The 25,965-nt window shown below is 52.5% G+C and overlaps 1 protein-coding gene across 1 annotated transcript in view; it reads left to right on the top strand.

Annotated features, from left to right (window-relative positions):
- Positions 1-8,924: 8,924 nt before the first annotated feature.
- Positions 8,925-25,965, top strand: part of LOC138285943 (zinc finger protein Xfin-like) — a 664,541-nt gene continuing 647,500 nt past the window's right edge. Inside the window, exon 1 of the mRNA XM_069226463.1 lies at positions 8,925-9,169. Within this exon, the coding sequence (XP_069082564.1) occupies positions 8,963-9,169 (207 nt within the window). The 5' untranslated portion in view covers positions 8,925-8,962. The remainder of the gene's footprint in view (positions 9,170-25,965) is intronic.

The raw sequence follows: 25,965 nt of genomic DNA on the forward strand, positions 1-25,965 counted from the left end.
TTGACACATATCCCATTCCTAGAGTAGACGACGTCCTTGAAAAACTGGGCAAAGCCAAATATATGTCCACAATAGACTTAACTAAAGGGTACTGGCAGATTCCTTTGGCCCCAGAAGATAAGGAGAAAACGGCCTTCTCTACCCAATCGGGGCTTTATCATTTCACTGTGTTACCCTTTGGATTGCATGGAGCTCCGGCTACCTTCCAAAGGTTAATGGATAGGTTACTAAAGCCCTTCCGTACATTTTCGGCCGCGTATTTGGACGATGTCGTTATTTTTAGCGAGACATGGGGGGGATCATTTAAACCATCTAAAAGAAATATTCCATACCTTAACAAATGCAGGATTAACAGCCAACCCCAAGAAGTGCATCATTGGAAAAACAGACATATCCTACCTAGGATACAATATTAGCCAGGGTACTTTACAACCCCATACAAAGAAAGTGGAAGCCATAAGACATGCCCCTAACCCTAAAACAAAGAAGGACTTACGCTCTTTTCTTGGATTGGTAGGGTATTATCGAAGATTCATACCCGGATATTCCACCCTTGCAGCTCCCCTTACAGACCTCCTGTCAAAATCCCACCCTAACCAGTTGTTACCCTTTTCTCAACTTCAGACAGATAGTTTTGAGAGGTTAAAGTCCTATCTGACTACCGAACCGATTTTGCAATGTCCAGACTTCGCCAAACCGTTTCATTTGTATACTGATGCCTCCGATGTGGGACTAGGGGCTGTTCTGGCTCAACCTGATGGGGAGGGTCACGATCTCCCTATCGTATTTATCAGCAGGAAACTGTTTCCTCGGGAACGCCATTATCCCATCATCGAAAGAGAGTGTTTGGCTATCAAATGGGCGGTGGCCAGTTTACAGTACTATCTGTTGGTCCGGCCTTTTATTCTATACACGGATCACGCTCCCCTCACCTGGATGGCCGCTCATAAAGAATCTAACTCCCGGATTTTACGATGGTTCCTTGAACTGCAGCCTTTTTCCTTTCAGGTACGCCACGTTCCAGGGTCTCAGCAGGGTCCTGCGGATTATTTGTCTCGGTTCCCTTGCTCTTCTTTGGTCCTAGAGCAGGACCGCTCTTGGGAAGAGGTGTGTGAACGGGCGGGCCCGAACATATCGCCGGCAAAAGCTGAGACGGACGTGGCAGAGACTCCCGTCACGTCATATCCGCGTCCCCGCGTTGCCGTGGGAACGCTCTCAGAGAGAGGCTGGCGTCCCGGCGTAACCAGGGAAACCCCAGAGGATTTCCGGGCCGCGCGTTTGAAGAGGGAGAGAGACGCCGAGAAAGGGAGAGCGAGAGAAGACGAGGGAGAGCACGGAGAGACGGAGAACAGAGGAGCCGAATCAGGAGACCCAGGAAGAACGGTCCCAGCGCAGAACAACGACGAGGTGTTGTAGCAAGAGGGCGTTGCCGAAAATCACCCACCGAGGGAACACCCCAGCGCCAGCCACGACCCTTGAGGGTCGTGGCTTGCTAAGGTACGGTCGTTGTGGGATTCCAGAGGGAATACCACGGTTAAGAGGGCACTGGGGAAGGGGGTAGAGAAGGAGTGAGGGAAGGACTGGGAGGGAACTTGGAGGACACAGAGGGTAGACACGAGTAAACCACGTAAAAACTGCACTGTAAGGAGTTTTCCACTATTTGTCCCAAAGTCACCACCAGCACAATCCCACCCTTTTACCTCTTCCCCTTTAGTTAAAATCACCATCAGATATACGTAATTCCCTACTTACCGTAGCGTTTTTTTTCCCTTTTTCCCGGTACCACACCGCTGGAACCCGCTGAGAGACCGAGGGAACACCAACCTAAAGGGAGAACGAAGAAAAGAAGAAGACAACCCCGTTAGATAAAAGAGAAGCCAAAGACTTGAGACCTTACAACCCAGAGAACTCTAAGGAAAAATAGAATAACCCCTTTGCACAAAAAAATAAATCACTTACCTGAACACTACCGTCACTCTCCGTTGTCTTTATACTGTTCAACCTGCCACAGGTACCTAGGGTATTGGGGTTCCAGGAGATCCCTATGGGCTGCAGCATTTCTTTTGCCACCCATAGGGAGCTCAGACAAATCTTACACAGGACTGTCACTGCAGCCTGAGTGAAATAACGCACACGTTATTTCACAGCCATTTTCACTACACTTAAGTATCTTATAAGTCACCTATATGTCTAACCTTCACTTGCTGAAGGCTAGGTGCAAAGTTGCTAAGTATGAGGGCACCCTTGCACTAGCAAAGGTGCCCCCACATAGTTCAGAGCCATTTCCCTGAACGTTGTGAGTGTGGAGACGCCATTACACGCGTGCACTACATATAGGTCAATACCTATGTGTAGCTTCACAATGGTAACTCCGAATATGGCCATGTAACATGTCAAAGATCATGGAACTGTCCCCCCATGCCAAAGCTAGTATTGGGGTGCCAATCCCATGCATCCCCTGGGCTCTACTATGGACCCCGGGTACTGCCAAACCAGCTCTCTGGGGTTTTCTCTGCAGCTACCGCTGCTGCCACCCCACAGACAGGGTTCTGCCTTCCTGGGGTCCGGGCAGCCCAGTCCCAGGAAGGCAGAACAAAGAATTTCCTCTGAGAGAGGGTGTTACACCCGCTCCCTGTGGAAATAGGTGTTAAAGGTCATAATACGGCAAATTGTACCGCCAGCCTGTTGGCGGTACAATTGCCAAAACAACCCTGGTGGTGTTTGACCGCCAGGGTTGTAATGAGGCCCATTGTCTCTAAAATAAAGTACCTTTATTTTTAGTAACTTTGAGCATTGTGATTCTTATGATATAGTGCTATTTGATATAAGTGGTATAGTAGGAGCTTTGCATGTCTCCTAGTTCAGCCTTGGCTGCTCTGCTATAGTTAACTCTATCAGCCTAAGCTGCTAGAACACTAGTCTACTAATAAGGGATAACTGGACATGGCACAAGGTCTAAGTACCATCAGGTACCCACTATAAGCCAGGCCAGCCTCCTACAGATTATAGCCATGCTTTCAGACCCTGATGCTCTATAAACATCCCCTGGTGTAATGTATTATTCACAGGAGGTCGGACTGGGGCTACACAGATCATATCCATGGTTTTAGGCCCAGAGACTCGATAAACAACCCCTAGTGTGCTGTAATACTCATGGTAGGTCGGGCTGGGGTTCCACAGCTCATATCCATGGTTTCAGACCCAGAGTCTCTATAAACACCCTCCTGGTGTGCTGTAATACTCACAAGAGGCCGGGCTGGGGCTCCACAGCTCATATCTATGGTTTCAGATCCAGCAGGCTCTATAAACAGTCCCTGCTGTGCTGTAATACTCACGGGAGGCCGGGCTGGGGCTCCACAGCTCATATCTATGATTTCAGATCCAGCGGGCTCTTTAAACACCCCCTAATAGCTGTAATACTCACGTGAGGCCGGGCTGGGGCTCCACAGCTCATTTCCATGTTTACAGACCCAAGGTCTCTATAAACACTCCCTGGTGGGCTGTAATACTCCCAGGGGCTCCACAGCTCATATCTATGGTTTCAGATCCAGCAGGCTCTATAAAAAGCCCCTGATGCGCTGTAATACTCACGGGAGGCAGGGCTGGGGCTCCACAGCTTACATCCATTGTTCCAGACCCCTCCTTTCCCCGCAGGCTGTATAAACACCCCTTGGTGTGCTGTAATACTCAGAGGTGGGCGGGCTGGGGCTCCACAACTCATATCCATGTTTACAGACCCAAAGTCTCTATAAAAAAAACCTAATGAGCTGTAATACTCACAGGTGCTGGGGCTCCACAGCTCATATCCATGTTTACAGACCCAGAGTTTCTATAAACAACCCCTGGTGTGCTGTAATTCTCAGAGGTCGGGCTGGAGTTCCACAACTCATATCCATGTTTCCAGACCCAGAGTCTCTATAAACACCCCCTGATGAGCTGTAATACTCACGGGAGGCAGGGCTGGGGCTCCACAGCTCATATACATGGTTTCAGATCTAGCAGGCTCTATAAACTCCCTGGTGTGCTGTAATACTCACAGGAGGCCAGGCTGGGGCTCCACAGATCATATATATGGTTTCAGATCCAGCAGGCTCTATAAACACCCCCTGATGAGCTGTAATACTAAAGTGAGGCCGGGCTGGGGCTACACAGCCATATCCATGTTTACAGACCCCGGGCTGGGGCTCCACAGCTCATATCCATGTTTACAGACCAAGGCCCTCATTCTGACCTTGGCGGTCGGCGGAGAGGCGGCGGTCGGACCGCGAACAGACCGGCGGTCCAAAAAATGGCATTCTGACCGCGGCGGTCACCGCCGCGATCGACCGCCACTTTCCCACTCCGACCGCCACGGCGGTCATGACCGACGGGCTGGAGTTTGCGCACTCCGGCCCGGCGGTCGACCCAAGACCGCCAACCGTATCATGACCCTGCTTACCGCCGCGGTTTTTGGCGGTCGGGAACCGCCATGCGAACTATGGCGGTAGGCACTATCGGGGCCAGGGAATTCCTTCCCTGGCACTGATAGGGGTCTCCCCCACCCCCCACTACCCCCCACGAGTCCTCCCCCCACACCCTCCACCCCCCCAGAGGTGGTACGAACCCCCTGCCCCCCCCACCCCGACATGCACATACACGCACCCGACATGCACGCACCCCCAACATGCACATATGCACACCCCCTACACACACACATACACAACGGGGGCACATACCCGCACACATACATGCCAACATGCGCACCCGCCGAACTACACACATTGCCCATAGGCACAGCAGCACCCCCCGCCCGCATGCACGTACTCACACACCCCCTCTACACACCCCCATGCACGCACACATCACGCAACACCCCCCCACCCCCTCCCCTCACGGACGATCAACTTACCTTGTGCGTTGGTCCTCCGGGAGGCGACGGGAGCCATAGGGACGTGACCGCCAACAGAAGACCGCCAACAGAAGACCGCCACACAGAAATGTGGGTCGTAATTCTGGGGGCGGTGTTCTGCTGGCGTGGCGGTGGAGGTTGACCAGTCTCCACTTTCCCGCCGACCGCCAGTGTGGCTGCTGGCGGTTTTCCGGCAGAACGCTCCCAGCGGTCGGAATACGCGCAGCGGCATACCGCCGCGGTCGGCGGTCTTTACCGCGGCGGTAACTCGGCGGTCTTGCGAAAAGACCGCCAAGGTCAGAATGAGGGCCCAAGTCTCTATAAACACTACTAATACTCACGGAAGGCCGGGCTGGGGCTCCGCAGCTCATATCTATGGTTTCAGATCCAGCAGGCTCTACAAACACCCCCCAATTAGCTGGAATACTCACGTGAGGCCGGGCTGGGGCTCCACAGCTCATATCCATGTTTACAGACCCAAAGTCTCTATAAACACTCCCTGGTGAGCTGTAATACTCCCAGGGGCTACATAGCTCATATCTATGGTTTCAGATCCAGCAGGCTCTATAAACACCCCCTGATGAGCTGTAATACTCAAGGGAGGCCGGGCTGGGGCTCCACAGCTCATATCCATGTTTACAGACCCAGTCTCTATAAACACTCCCTGGTGTGCTGTAATACTCATGGGAGGCCGGGCTGGGGCTCCGCAGCTCATTTCTATGGTTTCAGATCCAGCAGGCTCTACAAACACCCCCCCAGTTAGCTGGAATACTCACATGAGGCCGGGCTGGGGCTCCACAGCTCATATCCATGTTTACAGACCAAGTCTCTATAAACACTCCTAATACTCACGGCAGGCCGGGCTGGGGCTCCGCAGCTCATATCTATGGTTTCAGATCCAGCAGGCTCTACAAACACCCCCCAATTAGCTGGAATACTCACGTGAGGCCGGGCTGGGGCTCCACAGCTCATATCCATGTTTACAGACCCAAAGTCTCTATAAACACTCCCTGGTGAGCTGTAATACTCCCAGGGGCTACATAGCTCATATCTATGGTTTCAGATCCAGCAGGCTCTATAAACACCCCCTGATGAGCTGTAATACTCAAGGGAGGCCGGGCTGGAGCTCCACAGCTCATATCCATGTTTACAGACCCAGTCTCTATAAACACCCCCTGGTGTGCTGTAATACTCATGGGAGGCCGGGCTGGGGCTCCACAGCTCATTTCTATGGTTTCAGATCCAGCAGGCTCTACAAACACCCCCCAGTTAGCTGGAATACTCACATGAGGCTGGGCTGGGGCTCCACAGCTCATATCCATGTTTACAGACCCAAAGTCTCTATAAACACCCCCTGATGAGCTGTAATACTCACTGGAGGCAGGGCTGGGGCTCCACAGCTCATATAGATGGTTTCAGATCTAGCAGGCTCTATAAACTCCCTGGTGTGCTTTAATACTCACAGGAGGCCGGGCTGGGGCTTCACAGATCATATATATGGTTTCAGATCCAGCAGGCTCTATAAACACCCCCTGATGAGCTGTAATACTCAAGTGAGGCCGGGCTGGGGCTACACAGCTCATATCCATGTTTACAGTCCCCCAGTCTCTATAAACACCCCCTCCTATGCTGTAATTCTCAGAGGAGGCCGGGCTCGGGCTCCACAGCTCATATACATGGTTTCAGACCCCGAGGCTCTACAAACACCCCAAGGTGTGCTGTAGTACTCCCAGGGGCTCCACAGCTCACATCCATTGTTCCAGACCCCTCCTTTCCCCAAAGGCTGTATAAACACCGCCTCCTATGCTGTAATTCTCAGAGGAGGCCGGGCTCGGGCTCCACAGCTCATATACATGGTTTCAGACCCCGAGGCTCTACAAACACCCCAAGGTGTGCTGTAATACTCCCAGGGGCTCCACAGCTCACATCCATGGTCACAGATAGCAAATGATACGTTGTAAAAGGAAAGGTGCCGTGTGCAAGATACAAAAGAGTACAAAATACAGGTAGAGGTATAAAACTGCACTAAATGGCAGACACTCAAAACACAAAAACACCCTGGGAAGGCACTTCTATAGGTGTGGAGAACAGAATTTCCTATAATGGAAGGACTTCCTTCAGGAAACAGAGAACTAGAATTAAATTTGGAAGTGTCTTTGAAGGAGGAGAGCTTTGAGGTCAGTTTTGAAGGCCTGGGAAGAGGTGGTGGTCCGAAGCTGAGGCGGAAGTGAGTTCCAGATTCTCACCGCGTTGCCTGAAAAGGATTGGGCCATCGATCTTTCCTTCTTGAAAATGGGAGGTTCAAGCAGTAACTTTTCTGCATTACGTGATGGTCTGGAGCCCCCAGAGAGTTTCAGTTTATTCACCAGGTAGCGAGGGGAGGAGGAGTGCAAGGCTTTGTGGGTGATACATGCAGTTTTGTAGATAGATCTTGCCTCTATGGGAAGCCAACGGAGGGTGGATAAAATGGGTGTGATGTGGTCGCTTCTTTTGGCCCCATATATGAAACGAGCTGCTGAATGGAGAATAGACTTCAGGGGGGAAAGGTGGGATTTGGGAAGGCCAGTAAGAAGAGAGTTGCAGTAGTCCAATCTGGAGAGAACCAGCGATTGGACCAGGGTTTTAAGGTCATGCTCCGGGAAGAAGCGACGAATCCCCCAAAGAAGGCGCAGTTGGTGTCGAGCAGACTTTGCAATGGAGTCGATGTGGGAGAGTAGATTGAGTTTTTTGTCGAGAGTGACACCAAGGGATTTTGCGCTCTCGACAATGATGGGCTTATTGTTCATTAGATTGATCTGATCCATCCATGTTTACACTGGGAGATGAGAAAGTGAGGAGGAGAGGAGGAGGAATTCTGTTTTGGAGGGATTCAGGATCAGTTGATGAGTTACCATCCAGTTTTGAATGGAGTCGAGAGTAGAGCTAAGGAAGGAGAGATCGTGAGTGGAGGCCACCTTGAGGTAGATCTGAGTGTCATCCGCATATAGATGATAGTGGATCCCGGATTTACTCAGGAGATTTCCCAACGGTTCTAAATAGAGATTGAACAGTGTGGGTGCAAGTATGGAGCCTTGAGGAACACCTTGACTGACCGCTAAAGGAGCTGAAAGACTGTTCGCTATTTTGATCATTTGGGATCTATCAGAGAGGAAGGAGGCAAACCATTTGAGCACAGTGCCCTCCATGCCCATTCTCTGTTGAAGAGTGTTAAGGAGAGTGTTGTGATTGACAGTGTCAAAGGCTGCAGAATAGACAGTGTCAAACTATTGTTTGAGTGTTTTGAATGTCCACCATTTATTGCAATTTTTTTTACCTTTACTCGTACTTTATGTGCTCTTGTAACCTGCACACGTCACTTTTCCTTTCGTAACGTATCGTTTGCTACCTCGTGGACTTTTTTGCTCTTGATACTTGCACAATTTTCACTATTGCCTCATGTAATGTAACGTTTGTTTTTGTAACAGGCTCACTTGTAATTCTTCTCCTCTTGTATCTCTACTTTGCCTATTGTGAAGCGCTGACACCCTCGGGTATAGTCCGCGCTATATAAAAACGCATTAAATAAAAAACAGTCCCCTCAGCCTCCCCCTCCTGTGCTGTAATACCCTTGGGGGCGGCGGGGGCTCCTCAGATCACCTCGCACCGTTAACCCCTTCAGAGGCGCGCGCTCCCTCACCACGATACGACGGTTGGTATCGCTGGAAGTGACGCAAAAAGTGCTCCGAACAGTCTAACGGACGTGCACGCGCTCTAACTGAAGTGAAACCAGTGCGCGCGAGGCGACCCCGCCCACCTCAGAGGTATGACGTGACACTAGAGAGGTGTCTCCCACTGAGCATGCGTAGGTACGGGGCATGGAATACGGGAGGGGGTTTTAATGCCGATGGTATCACGCACGCGTTTAATCAGTAGACTACTCCTCGCGCATGCGTCCTATAGTACTCATCGCGCAAGGCGTCCTCTGTCTCTGCTGCGCATGCGTGTTGGGAAGATGTCTACTCAGTGCACAGGTCTTCAGATGAAGCTCGCGCGCTGTCGTGCACGAACGTCATAGCTTTCGCCCTTCACGCGCGCATGCGTCCTAGCGCTTCACTCCTTCCGCGCATGCGCTCTTCGGACCTGTTGCTGTCAGTGTTAGGATCCAGTAGATCTCTGCAGCTCTCCGATAAACAAGTTTCTCCTCAGAGAATCTCTTACGGCTCGAGGGACGCCGTGCGTGGCCGGGCTTCGGGGACCTGTGTCAGGATGAAGAGCAGACGGGCGGTGTCCGGGCCGAGAGAGGTGAGTGATGCCTCGGCCTGCGCGTGCTCAGATCAGCGGGGGTCGCGGTTCAAGGGGTCCCCGGTGACGTCAGATGCGACGGGGGTGGCTGCGTCAGGGGCAGGGACACCGAGCCCCCGCGGCCTCCTGCCAGGCTGTGCAGGGCTCAGCAGTGCTTACTAGAGGCCCCAGGGGTCCCCAGAGGCCACCAGGGCCCCGCAAGGGCTCCTGTCAGGCGGTCCGGGGGTCACCAGAGGCCGCCAGGGCCCCGCAAGGGCTCCTGTCAGGCGGTCCGGGGGTCACCAGAGGCCGCCAGGGCCCCGCAAGGGCTCCTGTCAGGCGGTCCGGGGGTCACTAGAGGTCACCAGAGGCCCCCGCGGGCTCCTGTCAGGCTGTCCGGGGGTCACTAGAGGTCACTAGAGGCCACCAGAGGCCCCCACGGGCTCCTGTCAGGCTGTCCGGGGGTCACTAGAGGCCACCAGAGGCCTCAGGGGTCACTAGAGGCCACCAGGGCCCCCACGGGCTCCTGTCAGGCTGTCCAGGGCTCACTACAAGCCACCAGAAGCCACCAGAGGCCCCCACGGGCTCCTGTCAGGCTGTCCGGGGGTCACTAGAGGCCACCAGAGGCCACCAGGGCCCCGCAAGGGCTCCTGTCAGGCTGTCCAGGGGTCACCAGAGGCCCCCACGGGCTCCTGCCAGGCTGTGCAGGGCTCACCAATGCTTACTAGAGGCCCAAGGGGTCCCCAGAGGCCACCAGGGCCCCGCAAGGGCTCCTGCCAGGCTGTGCAGGCCTCACCAGAGGTCACTAGAGGTCACTAGAGGCCACCAGAGCCCCCCCACGGGCTCCTGCCAGGCTGTCCAGGGCTCACTACAAGCCACCAGAAGCCACCAGAGGCCCCCACGGGCTCCTGTCAGGCGGTCCGGGGGTCACTAGACGCCACCAGAGGCCTCAGGGGTCACTAGAGGCCACCAGAGCCCCCCCACGGGCTCCTGTCAGGCGGTCCGGGGGTCACTAGAGGCCACCAGAGGCCTCAGGGGTCACTAGAGGCCACCAGAGGCCCCCACGGGCTCCTGTCAGGCTGTCCGGGGGTCACTAGAGGTCACTGGAGGCCACCAGAGGCCCCCACGGGCTCCTGTCAGGCTGTCCGGGGGTCACTAGAGGTCACTAGAGGCCCCCACGGGCTCCTGTCAGGCTGTCCGGGGGTCACTAGAGGTCACTAGAGGCCACCAGAGGTCACCAGGGCCCCGCAAGGGCTCCTGTCAGGCTGTCCAGGGGTCACCAGAGGTCACCAGAGGCCCCCACGGGCTCCTGCCAGGCTGTGCAGGGCTCACCAATGCTTACTAGAGGCCCAAGGGGTCCCCAGAGGCCACCAGGGCCCCCACGGGCTCCTGTCAGGCTGTGCAGGCCTCACCAGAGGTCACTAGAGGTCACTAGAGGCCACCAGAGCCCCCCCATGGGCTCCTGTCAGGCTGTCCAGGGGTCACTAGAGGTCACTAGAGGCCACCAGAGGCCCCCACGGGCTCCTGTCAGGCTGTCCAGAGGTCACTAGAGGTCCCCAGAGGCCGCCAGGGCCCCGCAAGGGCTCCTGTCAGGCGGTCCGGGGGTCACTACAGGCCTCCAGAAGCCACAAGAGGCCCCAGGGGTCACTAGCGGCCACCAGAGCCCCCCAAGGGCTCCTCCCAGGCTCTCTAGCCCTCACCAGAGGTCACCAGAGCCCCCCCATGGGCTCCTGCCAGGCTGTCCAGGGCTCACTACAGGCCACCAGAAGCCACAAGAGGCTCCAGGGGTCACTAGAGGCCACCAGAGCCCCCCAAGGGCTCCTGTCAGGCGGTCCGGGGGTCACTAGAGGCCACCAGAGGCCCCCACGGGCTCCTGTCAGGCTGTCCGGGGGTCACTAGAGGTCACCAGAGGCCACCAGAGGCCCCCACGGGCTCCTGCCAGGCTGTCCAGGGGTCACTAGAGGCCACCAGAGGCCCCCACGGGCTCCTGCCAGGCTGTCCAGGGGTCACTAGAGGCCACCAGAGGCCACCAGGGCCCCGCAAGGGCTCCTGTCAGGCTGTCCAGGGGTCACCAGAGGTCACCAGAGGCCCCCACGGGCTCCTGCCAGGCTGTCCGGGGGTCACTAGAGGTCACTAGAGGCCACCAGAGGCCCCCACGGGCTCCTGTCAGGCTGTCCAGGGGTCACTAGAGGCCACCAGAGCCCCCCCATGGGCTCCTGCCAGGCTGTCCGGGGGTCACTAGAGGTCACTAGAGGCCACCAGAGGCCCCCACGGGCTCCTGTCAGGCTGTCCAGAGGTCACTAGAGGTCACCAGAGGCCCCCGCGGCCTCCTGCCAGGCTGTGCAGGGCTCACCAGTGCTTACTAGAGGACCCAGGGGTCCCCAGAGGCCGCCAGGGCCCCGCAAGGGCTCCTGCCAGGCTGTCCGGGGGTCACTAGAGGCCACCAGAGGCCCCCATGGGCTCCTGCCAGGCTGTCCGGGGGTCACTAGAGGTCACTAGAGGTCACCAGAGGCCCCCGCGGCCTCCTGCCAGGCTGTGCAGGGCTGAGCAGTGCTTACTTGAGGCCCCAGGGGTCCCCAGAGGCCGCCAGGGCCCCCCACGGGCTCCTGTCAGGCTGTCCAGAGGTCACTAGAGGCCGCCAGGGCCCCGCAAGGGCTCCTGTCAGGCGGTCCGGGGGTCCCCAGAGGCCGCCAGGGCCCCGCAAGGGCTCCTGTCAGGCGGTCCGGGGGTCCCCAGAGGCCGCCAGGGCCCCGCAAGGGCTCCTGTCAGGCTGTCCGGGGGTCACTAGAGGTCACTAGAGGCCACCAGAGGCCCCCACGGGCTCCTGTCAGGCTGTCCAGAGGTCACTAGAGGCCACCAGAGGCCCCCACGGGCTCCTGTCAGGCTGTCCGGGGGTCACTAGAGGTCACTAGAGGCCACCAGAGGCCCCCACGGGCTCCTGTCAGGCTGCCCAGAGGTCACTAGAGGCCACCAGAGGCCCCCACGGGCTCCTGTCAGGCTGTCCGGGGGTCACTAGAGGTCACTAGAGGCCACCAGAGGCCCCCACGGGCTCCTGTCAGGCTGTCCAGAGGTCACTAGAGGTCACCAGAGGCCACCAGAGGCCCCCACGGGCTCCTGTCAGGCTGTCCAGGGGTCACCAGAGGCCACCAGAGGCCCCCACGGGCTCCTGTCAGGCTGTCCAGAGGTCACTAGAGGTCACCAGAGGCCACCAGAGGCCCCCACGGGCTCCTGTCAGGCTGTCCAGAGGTCACTAGAGGCCACCAGAGGCCCCCACGGGCTCCTGTCAGGCTGTCCGGGGGTCACTAGAGGTCACTAGAGGCCACCAGAGGCCCCCACGGGCTCCTGTCAGGCTGTCCAGAGGTCACTAGAGGTCACCAGAGGCCACCAGAGGCCCCCACGGGCTCCTGTCAGGCTGTCCAGGGGTCACCAGAGGCCACCAGAGGCCCCCACGGGCTCCTGTCAGGCTGTCCAGAGGTCACTAGAGGTCACCAGAGGCCACCAGAGGCCCCCACGGGCTCCTGTCAGGCTGTCCAGGGGTCACCAGAGGCCACCAGAGGCCCCCACGGGCTCCTGTCAGGCTGTCCAGGGGTCACTAGAGGCCAACAGGGCCCCCCCCATGGGCTCCTGCCAGGCTGTGCAGGGGTCACCAGAGGTCACTAGAGGCCACCAGAGCCCCCCCACGGGCTCCTGTCAGGCGGTCCGGGGGTCACTAGAGGCCACCAGAGGTCACCAGAGCCCCCAAGGGCTCCTCCCAGGCTGTCCAGGCCTCACCAGAGGTTACTAGAGGTCACTAGAGGCCACCAGAGGCCCCCACGGGCTCCTGTCGGGCTGTCCAGGGGTCACTAGAGGTCACCAGAGCCCCCCCACGGGCTCCTGTCAGGCTGTGCAGGGCTCACCAATGCTTACTAGAGGCCCCAGGGGTCACACCACCCCCTGCGGTCTCCTCCCAGGTTCCAGTCCTCACCAGAGGTCACACTAGATCTGCCAGGTTCTACAGAGGCCACTAGACACCTCCATAGGCCATTAGTGGTCATCGGGTTAGCAGAGGCCACTAGGGGGGTCACCAGAGGTCACACTGACCCTCCCCCCCCCTATGGGCTCTTGCCAGGCTCTCCTGGCCTCACCAGGGGGGTCACACTAGATCACGCAGCCCTCTGCAAGACTCTCCAGTGATCACTAGAAGCCGTTAGAGGTTACTAGAGGTCACCAGAGGTCACACCGAGCCCCCCAGGCTCCTGCCGAACACTGTAGGGGTGGCTGGAGGTCACACTAGATCTCACAACCTCCTGTCAGGCTCACAGAGGTCACCAGATGTTATTGAATGTCACACTAGATCCCATGTCCTCTTCCTAGGCTCTCTAGAGGTCACATTAGATCGCACAGCCTCCTGTTATGCCCTCCAGGTGTCACCAGAGGTCACACAGAGCCCCCCACGGCCTCCTGCGGGGCTCTCCAGGGCTGCTCTTTACTCCGTAATCTCCCCATTCTCTCTGTTCACCACAAGGGATCAGCAGAAGTGTCAAAGGGAGTGAAATGTAACAGTAAGCTGCGTCACATACGGTACAGTGGCCAGGCCAGAACACCACACCAACCCTTGCCATGCACAAAACAAGGGGTGTGCTTTGGAGAGGTCTGGACACAGGCGGAGGGGCGGCCAGGGTTGAGTGTGTGGAGTTCTTGTGTAACAGTGTCTGGCGGAATGGAGGGGTGCGTGGGACAGGGGGACTGGTGCTAATCTTGGTCCAGGCCCAGACGGGCTTGCCTCTAGCATGCCCACACAGGGGCTGCCATTAAGAAGGGGAGGTGGGAGGGAGGAGCAGCTGGGAGGCGGTAGGCAGGGAGCAGTGGTCAAATGGGGGCGCGAGGGGGGCGGGGCCGCAGGGGACGCATCGACGGGAACTGGGAGAGCGGAAAATCAGCGAAAATGGGCAAAAAAGACGTGGAAAGTCACAAAACAGAGTCAGAAAACAGAAAAGGCACAAAAAGAGGAAAAACTGCACAAATAACACACAGACAAATTACAGGACAGACACACAATACTTACGGCAACCACTAGACACCAGGAATGAGGCACAGGCGGGTGCCTGCAGGTGGTGGAGGGCCTCGAACTCACAGCGGGGTCAGTGCATGGAGGCAGAAAGGAGGAGCTGCGAAGCGTGTAGAGTGAACCTGGCCTTAAATCAGGCCATAGGACAGGCCTGGTGCCCATTCCTCTGCAGTCAATTCCTGCTGCATTTGGCTGTAGTTTCCTTTTTAAGTCTTGGCTCTAGATGGTGTGCATGCACTGTCTCGAACCAAGACATGCTGTATCTGCTTCTGGGGTTATAGCCCCGCCCACAGGCTTCCCATTTGCTGGCACCATCGTCACTCCATTTTTAGGTCTCCCCATTTGTCAAGGGCATGCATACAGTGCCAGTTTTTAGCCCTCCCTGAGCGCACCACTCAACTACTTTGTAAGCATACGCAGCGGCCATTTTCAGCCATTTCTGTACTACTTTTTCATTTTTTGAAACGAGTGACCAACCCGCCACACATTAGGAGTGCTTGTGTTTTCATTAGGTACAAGCACTGTTTTTTTTGTTTTTGTTTAAACCCTGTGCAGTGCCTGGCTCCTGTTTGCCCCAGCCACCACATCCTACTGTGCTGGGGACCTACAGCCTCCAGTGTTGTCCCCGCCCATCGTCCCTGTTGCTGTTTTCCTTGCCTTGCCTTTCTGTGCTGTGCTCCAGTTAAAGCACATCCCTTCTTCATGAGCACAGGCATGTACGAATACCTGGGACTCACTCACTCTTAAAAAGTGTGAAGAACTCACCCTTCACAGACGGAATTATCACTCTGACATCATTCCTGTGCTGCGCTGCTTCTTCTGCTACGTAGGCCATTTCTGGAAGATGCATAATACATGAACCTGCTCACACCCAGGTACGTCTTTCCATATCGCGGGAAATCACATGCTAATATACACTGAGCTTTATCCGGGGTGCCATTGTTTTTCTGAAAAAAATGAATATGTAAAGAATTAAGCACACATTTCATTACAAATTCACTTTTTGTTTTGTTTTCAAGACGATTCTGTATGGACTGTAGTGTAAACATTGTACGTTGAGAAACATTACTCTAGAGCTGGTCTGTGGTACTTCTGAAGAACTTCATGCCTTATGCTGTGAGGGCATTATTTTATCTAGTGTCAGCTGTTTCAAGATGGATTTTTACGAACTGCAGACCATGTTCTGCAAGTGATGTAATTGTATCCTCTGGGGCTGGACATGAGAGGTTCTGCATGGACTGTTGCACACTGCTGGGTCTGTGAACACAGATTACGGTGTACACTGTGTAGTAAGCTGGGTTCTGGTTGTAGTACCCTCCACTTTTTTGCCTGGTGTTAGTATTTTTAGGACTGTAGTGCACTGGGATCCTGCTGAGCAGGGCCCCAGTGTCAGTGCTCTCCACTAAATTTGGTTCCTTTTAACCCCCCTTCTCGGCATACCAGTGCACCAATGTAAGGGCCAAATGTAGGAAGATTCCAAATTGCGAGTTGCAATTTGCGAGTCCCAGCGACTCGCAAATTGCAACTCGCAATTTGGAATGCAGAAAGGTGTCTCAGACACCTTCTGCGACTCTCTATGGGGTCTCAAAGACCCACCTCATTAATATTAATGAGGTGGGTCGCAATTTGTGACCCCATAGAGATTCAGGGCACTCACGGCGATGGTGGCCTGCTGGAGACAGCAGACCACCATGTCTGTGACTGCTTTTAAATAAAGCAGTTTTTTTTTTTTCAAAGTGCGACCCGTTTTCCTTAAAGGAAAACGAGCTGCACTTTGAAAAAAAAAAACGAAACCTGTAGTTTCGGTATTTTTCAGGGCAGGTAGTGGTACATTGGACCACTGCCTGCCCTGAATTTTTTTTTCTTTTTTTCCAGACACAAAGGGGAAGGGGTCCCATGGGGACCCCTTCCCGTTTGCGCCTGGGTTACCATCCACTTCAAGTGTATGGTAACTGTGCTTTCATTTGTGACCGCAATCGCGGTCGCAAATGAAAATGCATTGCATTGCGAGTCGCAAATAGGAAGGGAACACCCCTTCCTATTTGCGAGTCGGAAATGCATTTTGCGAGTTGGTGCCGACTCGCAAAATGCATTTCTGCATTCCGGTGAGGCTTTTGCGACTCGCAAACGGCGTTTTTGGCTGTTTGCGAGTCGCGAAACCCTTGCTACATCTGGCCCTTAGGTACCCAAGGCATTAGTACACAAGGCGTCCCCCGTGGGTTGCAGCATGTATTGTGCGACTCATGAGGGCCCATGAAAACTGTGTCTGCAGGCTTGCCATTGCAGCCTGCGTGAAATGTTGCATCCACCCTTTCACCACAGATATAAGGCTTGACTTATATCCTGGTCATTGCACTTAGACACTGTAATTCACCCCTATGGTAGGCCCTTCAGCCAAAGGGCAGGGTGCATGCCCCTAAGTGTGAGGGCACCCCTGCATGAGCAGGGTGCCCCTACAGATCACAGGCCCCATTTCCTGGACTCTGTAAGTGTGGGGAAGCCATCTTAAGGTAGCACGAGTGGTCCAACTACATAATGGCTTCTCCAAACCTAGGCATGTTTGGTATGATATATGTTAGAATCATGCAACTACACCGATTCCAGCGTTAGTTGCATTATACCATGTACTTTGAGAGTTCCTTTGAGGATCCCCAGTTCTACCTGTGCAGCCTTACAGGGTTTAGTTGCTAACCCACGCTGCTGCTGATCCTTGAGACATAGGAATTCCTGCAAGGGACAGGCGTGACCCCCTCTCACTGTGTATTAGGTGTCTAAGTGGTGGGGTGGCCTCTGAGTGCCACCAGACTGCTTTAAAGGGCACATTCGGTGCCCTCCTTGCAGAATCCAGTTTGCATCAGTTCTAGAACCCCCAGTTCCCGCTCTGGCACGAAACTGCACAAAGGATAGGGGAGTGACCACCCCCCTGTCCAGCTCCTCCCCTGGGAGGTGAACCAGATGGCCACTTGATTTTGCCATCTTGGAAAAAAGATGTGCAGAGGCCCCTACGAGCATCTCACTGGTTAGGCCAGGTAGATGACGTCCCTGACTCCTTCTGATAGGTGGGTCACTTCAGAAAGTGACCAACCCCCTTTTAGGTTACTTAAGGGCTCTCCCATGAGTTGGTTCTCAGATTCGTCGAGCAGGACTCTACAAGGAACTCTCTGCAAGACATCTTCTGGCCCTGACCTCTGGAACTGCTGCTGGTCTGCATTGGAACAGAAACATGTCTGCATCTGGTGGGAAGGCCCTCATTGTAACATTGTTTCTCCAGATCCTGCAAGAATTATGCAACATTAAAGGCTGCTGGTTTCCTCGGGGTCCACTGGGAAGGGTCCTGAATCCCACGACCTCCAGCCAGTGCTCCCTGTGTTAGTCTATGGGACTACTGGGTAGGTAACTACCTTGCACCTGGTCGCTGGGGGCACTTACCTTACTTACCTCTGGTGTTTTCATCTACCCCTAGCTAACTACCACTTTGACCTTTGTTGGGTTCACTATTTCGCATTCCACTTAATTAGTATATGGTTTGCCCCCACCCCCGTAGGGCCCTGTACATTTTATGCTATTTCAACAGTATCGTTCCCTCTGGACCCCGAGGAAAGCAGCAGACAAGAGGAAGGTTAGAAAGGGCCCCCACCCGAAAATACCCAGAAGACAGGAGTATCTAAACTTGGGGACCCGGATGCAGAGGGGAGAAGGGACTCTCTCTGAAGTCAGTGAAAGCCTAGGATTGCTCAGCTGCTGTCATGACCTGTGGACCAGGCCGGCGGAACCCAGGGATGGATTCCAGACGTGGAGGACCTAAAAAGGAAGGGGACAGTCCAGCACCCTAGGACGTGCCCAGGCAGCTCCAGTGCCACTCTGAAGGTCATCACCCTGGGTGTGGACTCAGCTCTCCCATGTTAAAAGTTGGCCTTAAGTATACCCTTTATTCATATGCCAGAAGTAGATACAGCATGTCTCAGTTCGAGACGGCCTGCACGCCATCTTTAGCCAAGACCTAACAATCATTTGCAATGCAATAGGTCTTACATTTTCTTGAGTTAGAGCTATTGGCATTGTAATTTCCTTGCCACATAAATTGGTTAACCCTGCCTCATAATTTCATCTTTTCCTGCCATATAATTCCAGTGGCCCAGCATTTAACGAAAGCACTTCCAATTACCTTCTTCTTCTATCTTAAAAATATACAATTATCATATAAACCTTTTACCAGAAATGACATTTTGGCATTAGAGTGTAATGCTCAAAACACCATAACAAAAATATAATTTGGGATGGATTGGAGGGTGAAAGGAAAGAGGGAGGTGGGAGTAAAGATGGAGAGGACAAATGGCGTAGTAACTGTGTCATGGGCCCTGGAGCAATAAAGGAAAATGGTTGACTGCAATTGCGGTAGAAAAATACAGCAGTAATTAGAGTTGAGTGACATCCATAGGTCTCTGGGCCCCAACGCCACTGCTCCTGTTGCTCCATTGATAACTAGGCCTCAGGAGAGAAAGCGGATGGGGCAGAAAAAGAGAAGCTAAAGGAATACACCAGCCAAAAGGAAGAAATAGAAGGAGTTGCAAAGAAATAAAAGAAAAAAGGGAAAGAAAGAACGAGAAAATGAAAATGCAACTAAGAGAAGAAATAGAGCAAATGTGTGAGACAAAAGAAAAAAGAGTAATAAGCTAGTGAACAAATGATGAACAGGAAAAAAATAATAAAAGAAATGTGAAAAAGAGAAAAATGAACATTGGTGAAAAAGAGAGATGGTGAGAGAAACAAGCAATCGAATGAACGGCTGATGAAGAAAAAAGAGAGGAACGAAATAAGGAAAGAAATAACCAAGATTTTGCTAGTTTGAAAAAGGAGGTAACAAGAGGAGATAGAAATAGGAAGAGGCAACTTAAAAAAAGGGATAGTAGCAGAAATAAACAGCTGAAAGAAAAAGCAAAACTGTAAATGTGAATTTTAAGAGCTTGAAAGAGAAAATTGGGGGAGAAAGAAAACATTGAAAGTAAACAGAGTAAAGGAAAGAGCGTGGTGAGATAGGTGAAACAGACCCTCCCAAATAAAGATGACAGCTAAGAATAGATTTCATTGGCTCCCCTATGTCCTTAAACAGAAGTCAGAGTGTGGAACAGAAGGGGGCACTGCAGAACAGAAAGAGGTGCATTAGCAGAGTTGTATGATGTAGGAGGCTGGCCTGGTTTGTAGTGGCTACCTTGGGTCAGGGATGTGGAATTCCTATCGCCCGACGCCCGGGACATCTTGTTTGGGGTCAAGGGCAACAAGTTTTTATGTTTACTTTGTCCTTGGGACAAGTAGGCTCAACCCCCTGCAGCACAAACCCTTTGGCTGCCTGTTTACAGAGAGTGGAATTCTCTGCAGTTGAGGTAATGTGTTTACAAAAGATAATGCTGTTCGTATTTATGGTTCATTATTTGAAAGCCTTCATTATTAGGGTGAGTGCTGTAAATAAATGTTTTAAGGTCACACTTCACTACTGACGTTGGTTCCAGTACAAAAAAAAAAAAAACGTGTACACACATGTTTGAAAAGTTTAGGCTAAGTATAATGCTCCCAGAATGCTCTCTGATAATATGCAAATGAAGTGTCATTTAGTAAAATGTGTTGATGCATGCTAGTATTTCCCAAAAATATTTCTAATGGAAAATCAGTGTAACCATTTTCAACACAATTATGGGAAGCATGAAAATAAACAAACACTGACAAAGCCAACTGATCCAACATATTTTTATAAGTCTTTTAGTTTCATCAATGCGTGTCTTGTTTTGACATGGCTTTTGTAACACTTTATTGTTGTGGGAGCTACCAGGCCCTCAACATTGTAACAAACATTGGCAAAACCCCCCCAAAAAGTTTTTGAACTCTTAAAGCACACGTTGCCACCAGCGGCATAACAAAGCCCCGCAGCCGCCCTCCAGGGGGCCCCTCCAGCACATCACCTGCCCTGGGTGAGTCTGGAGAGGGGGCTCCTCCATGTTCTTTGCAAAGGGGCACCCTCCAGTTTCGTTACGTCACCGATTGCCACTGTAGTTCCTGACACTGAACAAAACTACATTGTGTGGCAATATGCTCCTTGTTGAAGAGCAGAATGCGATCACTCACAGTAAAGCCAGCCGAAAGAGAGAGAAATAGAAGTTTAATAAAAACAAAATGTCTTTGTTAACACCAGACCTAATTAGGGACCAAGACCCACATGTAGGTAGCTTTTTGCATGTCGCAAACAGCGACTTTCGCTGTTTGCGACATGCAAAAAGCACATTGCGATGCACAAACCCAGTTTTGCGATTCAGTAACCTGGTTACCGAATCACAAAACGGGTTTGCGACTCGCAATTAGTAAGGGGTGTTCCCTTCCTAATTGCGACTTGCAGTGTAATGTAGGATTGTTTTGTGACCGCGAACGCGGGCGCAAACCAATCGCAGTTTGCACCCATTTCAAATGGGTGCTAACACTTTCGCAAAAGGGAAGGGATCCCCATGGGACCCCTTCCCCATTGTGAATGTCACTGTAAAAAAATTTTCAGAGCAGGCAGTGGTCCTGGTCCTGCGGACCACTGCCTGCTCTGAAAAAATGAAACGAAAACGTTTCTTTTTTCGTTTTTGTTATGCATCTCGTTTTCCTTTAAGGAAAACGGGCTGCATTACAAAAACAAACAAAAAAAACTGCTTTATTGAAAAGCAGTCACAGACATGGTGGCCTGCTGTCTCCAGCAGGCCACCATTCGCGAGGGGGGTCGCAAATTGCGACCCACCTCATGATTATTCATGAGGTGGGCATTTGCAAAGCCCTTGCGAATCACAGATGGTGTCAAGGACACCATCCTACATTTGGATTTGCGACTCGCAATTTGCACGTCACAAATCTGAACCTACCTACATGTGGCCCCAAATTCTTAAAGAAAGTCACAAAAGTGCACCCATGGTATATGTCGTACCCCTTTAAAATATTTGTGAACTGTATTTTAGCATGGGTATATACGATGTGTAGATTTGCTCATGTGAAAATCTATTGAGCATTTGCAAGTTCATTTTCCCTCCAGCCACTTTCTTCCCAACCCTGGAAGAAGTTCTAATTCTGCCATTGTCAGGAGTAAATGTCCAACCTTTCTTATTATGGAAAAATATTAGAGAGAAGCTGGTAAAAATCTTTAAAACATGCAGGTTAGTAGGTTTTCAGACTCCAAGGCATTCCAGCCCTGAAACTATTGCTTACTGCTTCCTCCAGCCCCAGTATGCAGATCTGCAGAAAGGTGGCAAAATAAGGAAATTGCTACAGTAGGGATTGAAACTCCAAGTATTCAAGCCCTACTATGGTAGTAGCCCTGGCATAATCAGAGAGGCTATTAATTGCTGCCATAATTTGTCGCCACACTACATGGCACCAAAGGGACAAGTAGATCTTTTTACAGGACCAGTAGATTTGAGAAGCAACCTGTCCCCTGGACAAGTAGATATTTTAATAAATTCCACACCCCTGTTGGGTACTTACATCTTATACCAGGTCCAGTTATCCCTTATTAGTGAATGTAGTAGTGTTCTAGCAGCTTAGGCTGATAGAGGTAGTTATAGCAGAGCAGCTTAGGCTGAACTAGGAGACAGGCAAAGCTCATGCAATACCACTTATAGTTACACAGTACTTATGCACAAGTAAAGGCAATACTCAGTGTTACCAAAAATGAAGATAGTTTATGTGGGTGACACAGTACCAAAAATACCTTAGAGGCAATACTCCTTCTGGAGGTAAGTATTATATATATAATATATACACTAGACACCAAAATTAGACAAGTAATTAGTCATAGGATAGTGCAAACAACAGGGAATGCTATAGAATGCAATGGGAGAAAATAGGTCTAGGGGCAACACAAACCATATACTAAAAAAGTGAAATGTGAATCACGAATTCCCCCCAGACAAGTGTAGTGTGTGCAGAATCACTGGGAGAGTTAGAATACAGTAAAGGTAAGTAAATTACCCCACCCCAGAACCCAGAAAAGCAGGAGCAAAGTACTGCAAGTTTCCTTAGGACACACTACACCTCGTATTATGGATTATTGCAGTAACCAACCAAGTCTGCAAACAACAGCTGCTGGATTCCTGGACCTGAAGACCTGCAAAGGAAGGGGACCAAGTCCAGAAGTCGAAAGAAGTTCCAGGAAGGACAGGAGCCCCTGCCAACCCAGAAGAGGGTGCAAAAGAAGAGTCCCCAGTTGGATGAAGACTGCAGGAATGCACCCTTGAAAGATGCCAGCGGGTTCCTGCGTGATGCAAAAGATGTCTCACGACGTGAAGATGTATGCAGACGTGATTTCGTGTTGGAAGTCGCCAACAAGCCTTGGTTACGACAAATGTGCATTTTGCGTCAGAATGACACTTGCTGGACCCAGGAGGGACCTAGGGGCCTCAACTCTGTGTGAGGAGGAAGAGGGGGCTCTCAGCACTTTAGAGAGCCCTCAGGATGCCACACAGCAGCCACGGGAGTCCCAGCACATGGGGACAAAGGAGGTGCAAAACGCAGTTGGTACAGCACTACAAGGAAGGGTCCCACGCCGCTGGAGGTCAACTCAGCGAGTTGAGCATCGCAGGATAGAGTGCTGGGGACCTGAGACAGGCTGTGCAAAAATGAATTTTGCAAATAGTGCACAGAGGCCTCAGGAGGTGAAGAAGATGTGGTGCACAGGGGTACTGTTTCACTCAGGGAAGGCAAGGTCTTCCCTCCTCCAAATTGCATCAGCAGGACCTCGGGACAGTCTGTGTCGATGGGGTCCACCCTCCATGTTTTTAGGAGCACATTCGTCGCTGTGAGTGGAGTCCAGGAGTACTGCCCATCCACTTGGAAGGTTCCTGCTTGAGCAGGGGATGGGGGATTTCTTCCCTTCTGGTGCAGGGTGAAGACAGGGAGTCTCCAGAGCGTGCACACCGTGGAAACTGTTACAGTTACTGGCTGGAGCTGAAGTTGCAGAAGAAAAGTATCCCTTATGGATACTTTGTTGCTGTTACTGCGGTTCCTGGAGCAGGCTGCGGTTGATTAGAGGTCAGAGGCTGAAGAAGTAGTTGCAGAGGATTCCTGCTGTAAAGTTGAGGCCATACCTATTTGGCACTCACTTCATTGTTCAGACAGACCACAAACCTCTACTTTGGCTAAAACAAATGAAAGGTGAAAATCCTAAATTGTTGAGGTGGTCCATATCCCTACAGGGGATGGACTATACAGTGGAACATAGACCTGGGAGTACCCACTCCAATGCAGATGGACTCTCCAGATATTTCCACTTAGACAATGAAGACCCATCAGGGAATGACTAGTCTTATTGTCCTTAATTTGGGGGGGGGGGGGGGGGGTTGTGTAGGAAAGTACCATCTTGCCTGGCATGTTACCCCCATTTTTCACTGTATATATGTTGTTTTAGTTGTATGTGTCACTGGGACCCTGCCAGCCAGGGTCCCAGTGCTCATAAGTGTGCCTGAATGTGTTACTTGTGTAGTGACTAACTGTCTCACTGAGGCTCTGCTAATCAGAACCTCAGTGGTTAGGCTCTCTCATTTCTTTCAAATTGTCACTAACAGGCTAGTGACCAATTTTACCAATTTACATTGGCTTACTGGAACACCCTTATAATTCCCTAGTATATGGTACTAAGGTACCCAGGGTATTGGGGTTCCAGGAGATCCATATGGGCTGCAGCATTTCTTTTGCCACCCATAGGGAGCTCTGACAATTCTTACACAGGCCTGCCACTGCAGCCTGAGTGAAATAACGTCCACGTTATTTCACAGCCATTTTACACTGCACTTAAGTAACTTATAAGTCACCTATATGTCTAACCTTTACCTGGTAAAGGTTAGGTGCAAAGTTACTTAGTGTGAGGGCACCCTGGCACTAGCCAAGGTGCCCCCACATTGTTCAGAGCCAATTCCCTGAACTTTGTGAGTGCGGGGACACCATTACACGCGTGCACTACATATAGGTCAATACCTATATGTAGCTTCACAATGGTAACTCCGAATATGGCCATGTAACATGTCTAAGATCATGGAATTGCCCCCTCTATGCCATCCTGGCATTGTTGGCACAATTCGATGATCCCAGTGGTCTGTAGCACAGACCCTGGTACTGCCAAACTGCCTTTGCTGGGGTTTCACTGCAGCTGCTGCTGCTGCTGCTGCCAACCCCTCAGACAGGCTTCTGCCCCCCTGGGGTCAAGCCATGCTTGTCCCAGGATGGCAGAACAAAGAACTTCCTCTGAGAGAGGGTGTTACACCCTCTCCCTTTGGAAAATGGTGTGAAGGCAGGGGAGGAGTAGCCTCCCCCAGCCTCTGGAAATGCTTTCATGGGCACAGATTGTGCCCATTTCTGCATAAGCCAGTCTACACCGGTTCAGGGACCCCTCAGCCCTGCTCTGGCGCGAAACTGGACAAAGCAAAGGGGAGTGACCACTCCCCTGACCTGCACCTCCCCTGGGAGGTGCCCAGAGCTCCTCCAGTGTGCTCCAGACCTCTGTCATCTTGGAAACAGAGGTGCTGCTGGCACACTGGACTGCTCTGAGTGGCCAGGGCCAGCAGGTGACGTCAGAGACTCCTGATAGGCTCCTTCAGGTGTTGCTAGCCTATCTTCTCTCCTAAGTAGCCAAACCCTCTTTTCTGGCTATTTAGGGTCTCTGCTTTGGGGATTTCCTTAGATAACGAATGCAAGAGCTCATCAGAGTTCCTCTGCATCTCTCTCTTCACCTTCTGCCAAGGAATCGACTGCTGACCGTGCTGGAAGCCCTCAAAACTGTAACAAAGTAGCGAAGACGACTACTGCAACTCTGTAATGCTGATCCTGCCGCCTTCTCGACTGTTTTCCTGGTGGTGCATGCTGTGGGGGTAGTCTGCCTCCTCTCCGCACTAGAAGCTCTGAAGAAATCTCCTGTGGGTCGACGGAATCGTCCCCCTGCAACCACAGGCACCAAAGAACTGCATTACCGGTACCCTGGGTCTCCTCTCAGCACGACGAGCGAGGTCCCTTGAATCCAGCAACTCTGTCCAAGTGACTCCCACAGTCCAGTGACTCTTCAGTCCAAGTTTGGTGGAGGTAAGTCCTTGCCTCCCCACGCCAGACTGCATTGCTGGGAACCGCGACTTTTGCAGCTACTCCGGCCTCTGTGCACTTCTGGCGGAAATCCTTTGTGCACAGCCAAGCCTGGGTCCACGGCACTCTAACCTGCATTGCACAACTTTCTAAGTTGGTCTCCGGCGGCGTGGGACTCCTTTGTGCAACTTCGGGTGAGCACTGTTTCACTCTTCTTCGTAGTGCCTGTTCCGGCACTTCTGCGGGTGCTGCCTGCTTCTGAGAGGGCTCCTTGTCTTGCTCGACACCACCTCTGTCCCCAGATGCAATTGGCGACATCCTGGTCCCTCCTGGGCCACAGCAACATCCAAAAACCCTAACCGCACGATTTGCAGCTAGCAAGGCTTGTTGGCGGTCTTTTGGCGGGAAAACACTTCTGCACGACTCTCCACGGCGTGGGGGATCCATCCTCCAAAGGGGAAGTCTCTAGCCCTTGTCGTTCCTGCAGAATCCTCAGCTTCTACTGTCCCGTAGCAGCTTCTTTGCACCCACAGCTGGCATTTCCTGGGCATCTGCCCATCTCCGACTTGCTTGTGACTTTTGGACTTGGTCCCCTTGTTCCACAGGTACCCTCGACTGGAAATCCATTGTTGTTGCATTGTTGGTTTGTGTCTTTCCTGCAGAATTCCCCTATCACGACTTCTAT

This window comes from Pleurodeles waltl, chromosome 3_1, assembly GCF_031143425.1.
Source record: "Pleurodeles waltl isolate 20211129_DDA chromosome 3_1, aPleWal1.hap1.20221129, whole genome shotgun sequence".
Taxonomy (NCBI): Eukaryota; Metazoa; Chordata; class Amphibia; order Caudata; family Salamandridae; genus Pleurodeles; species Pleurodeles waltl.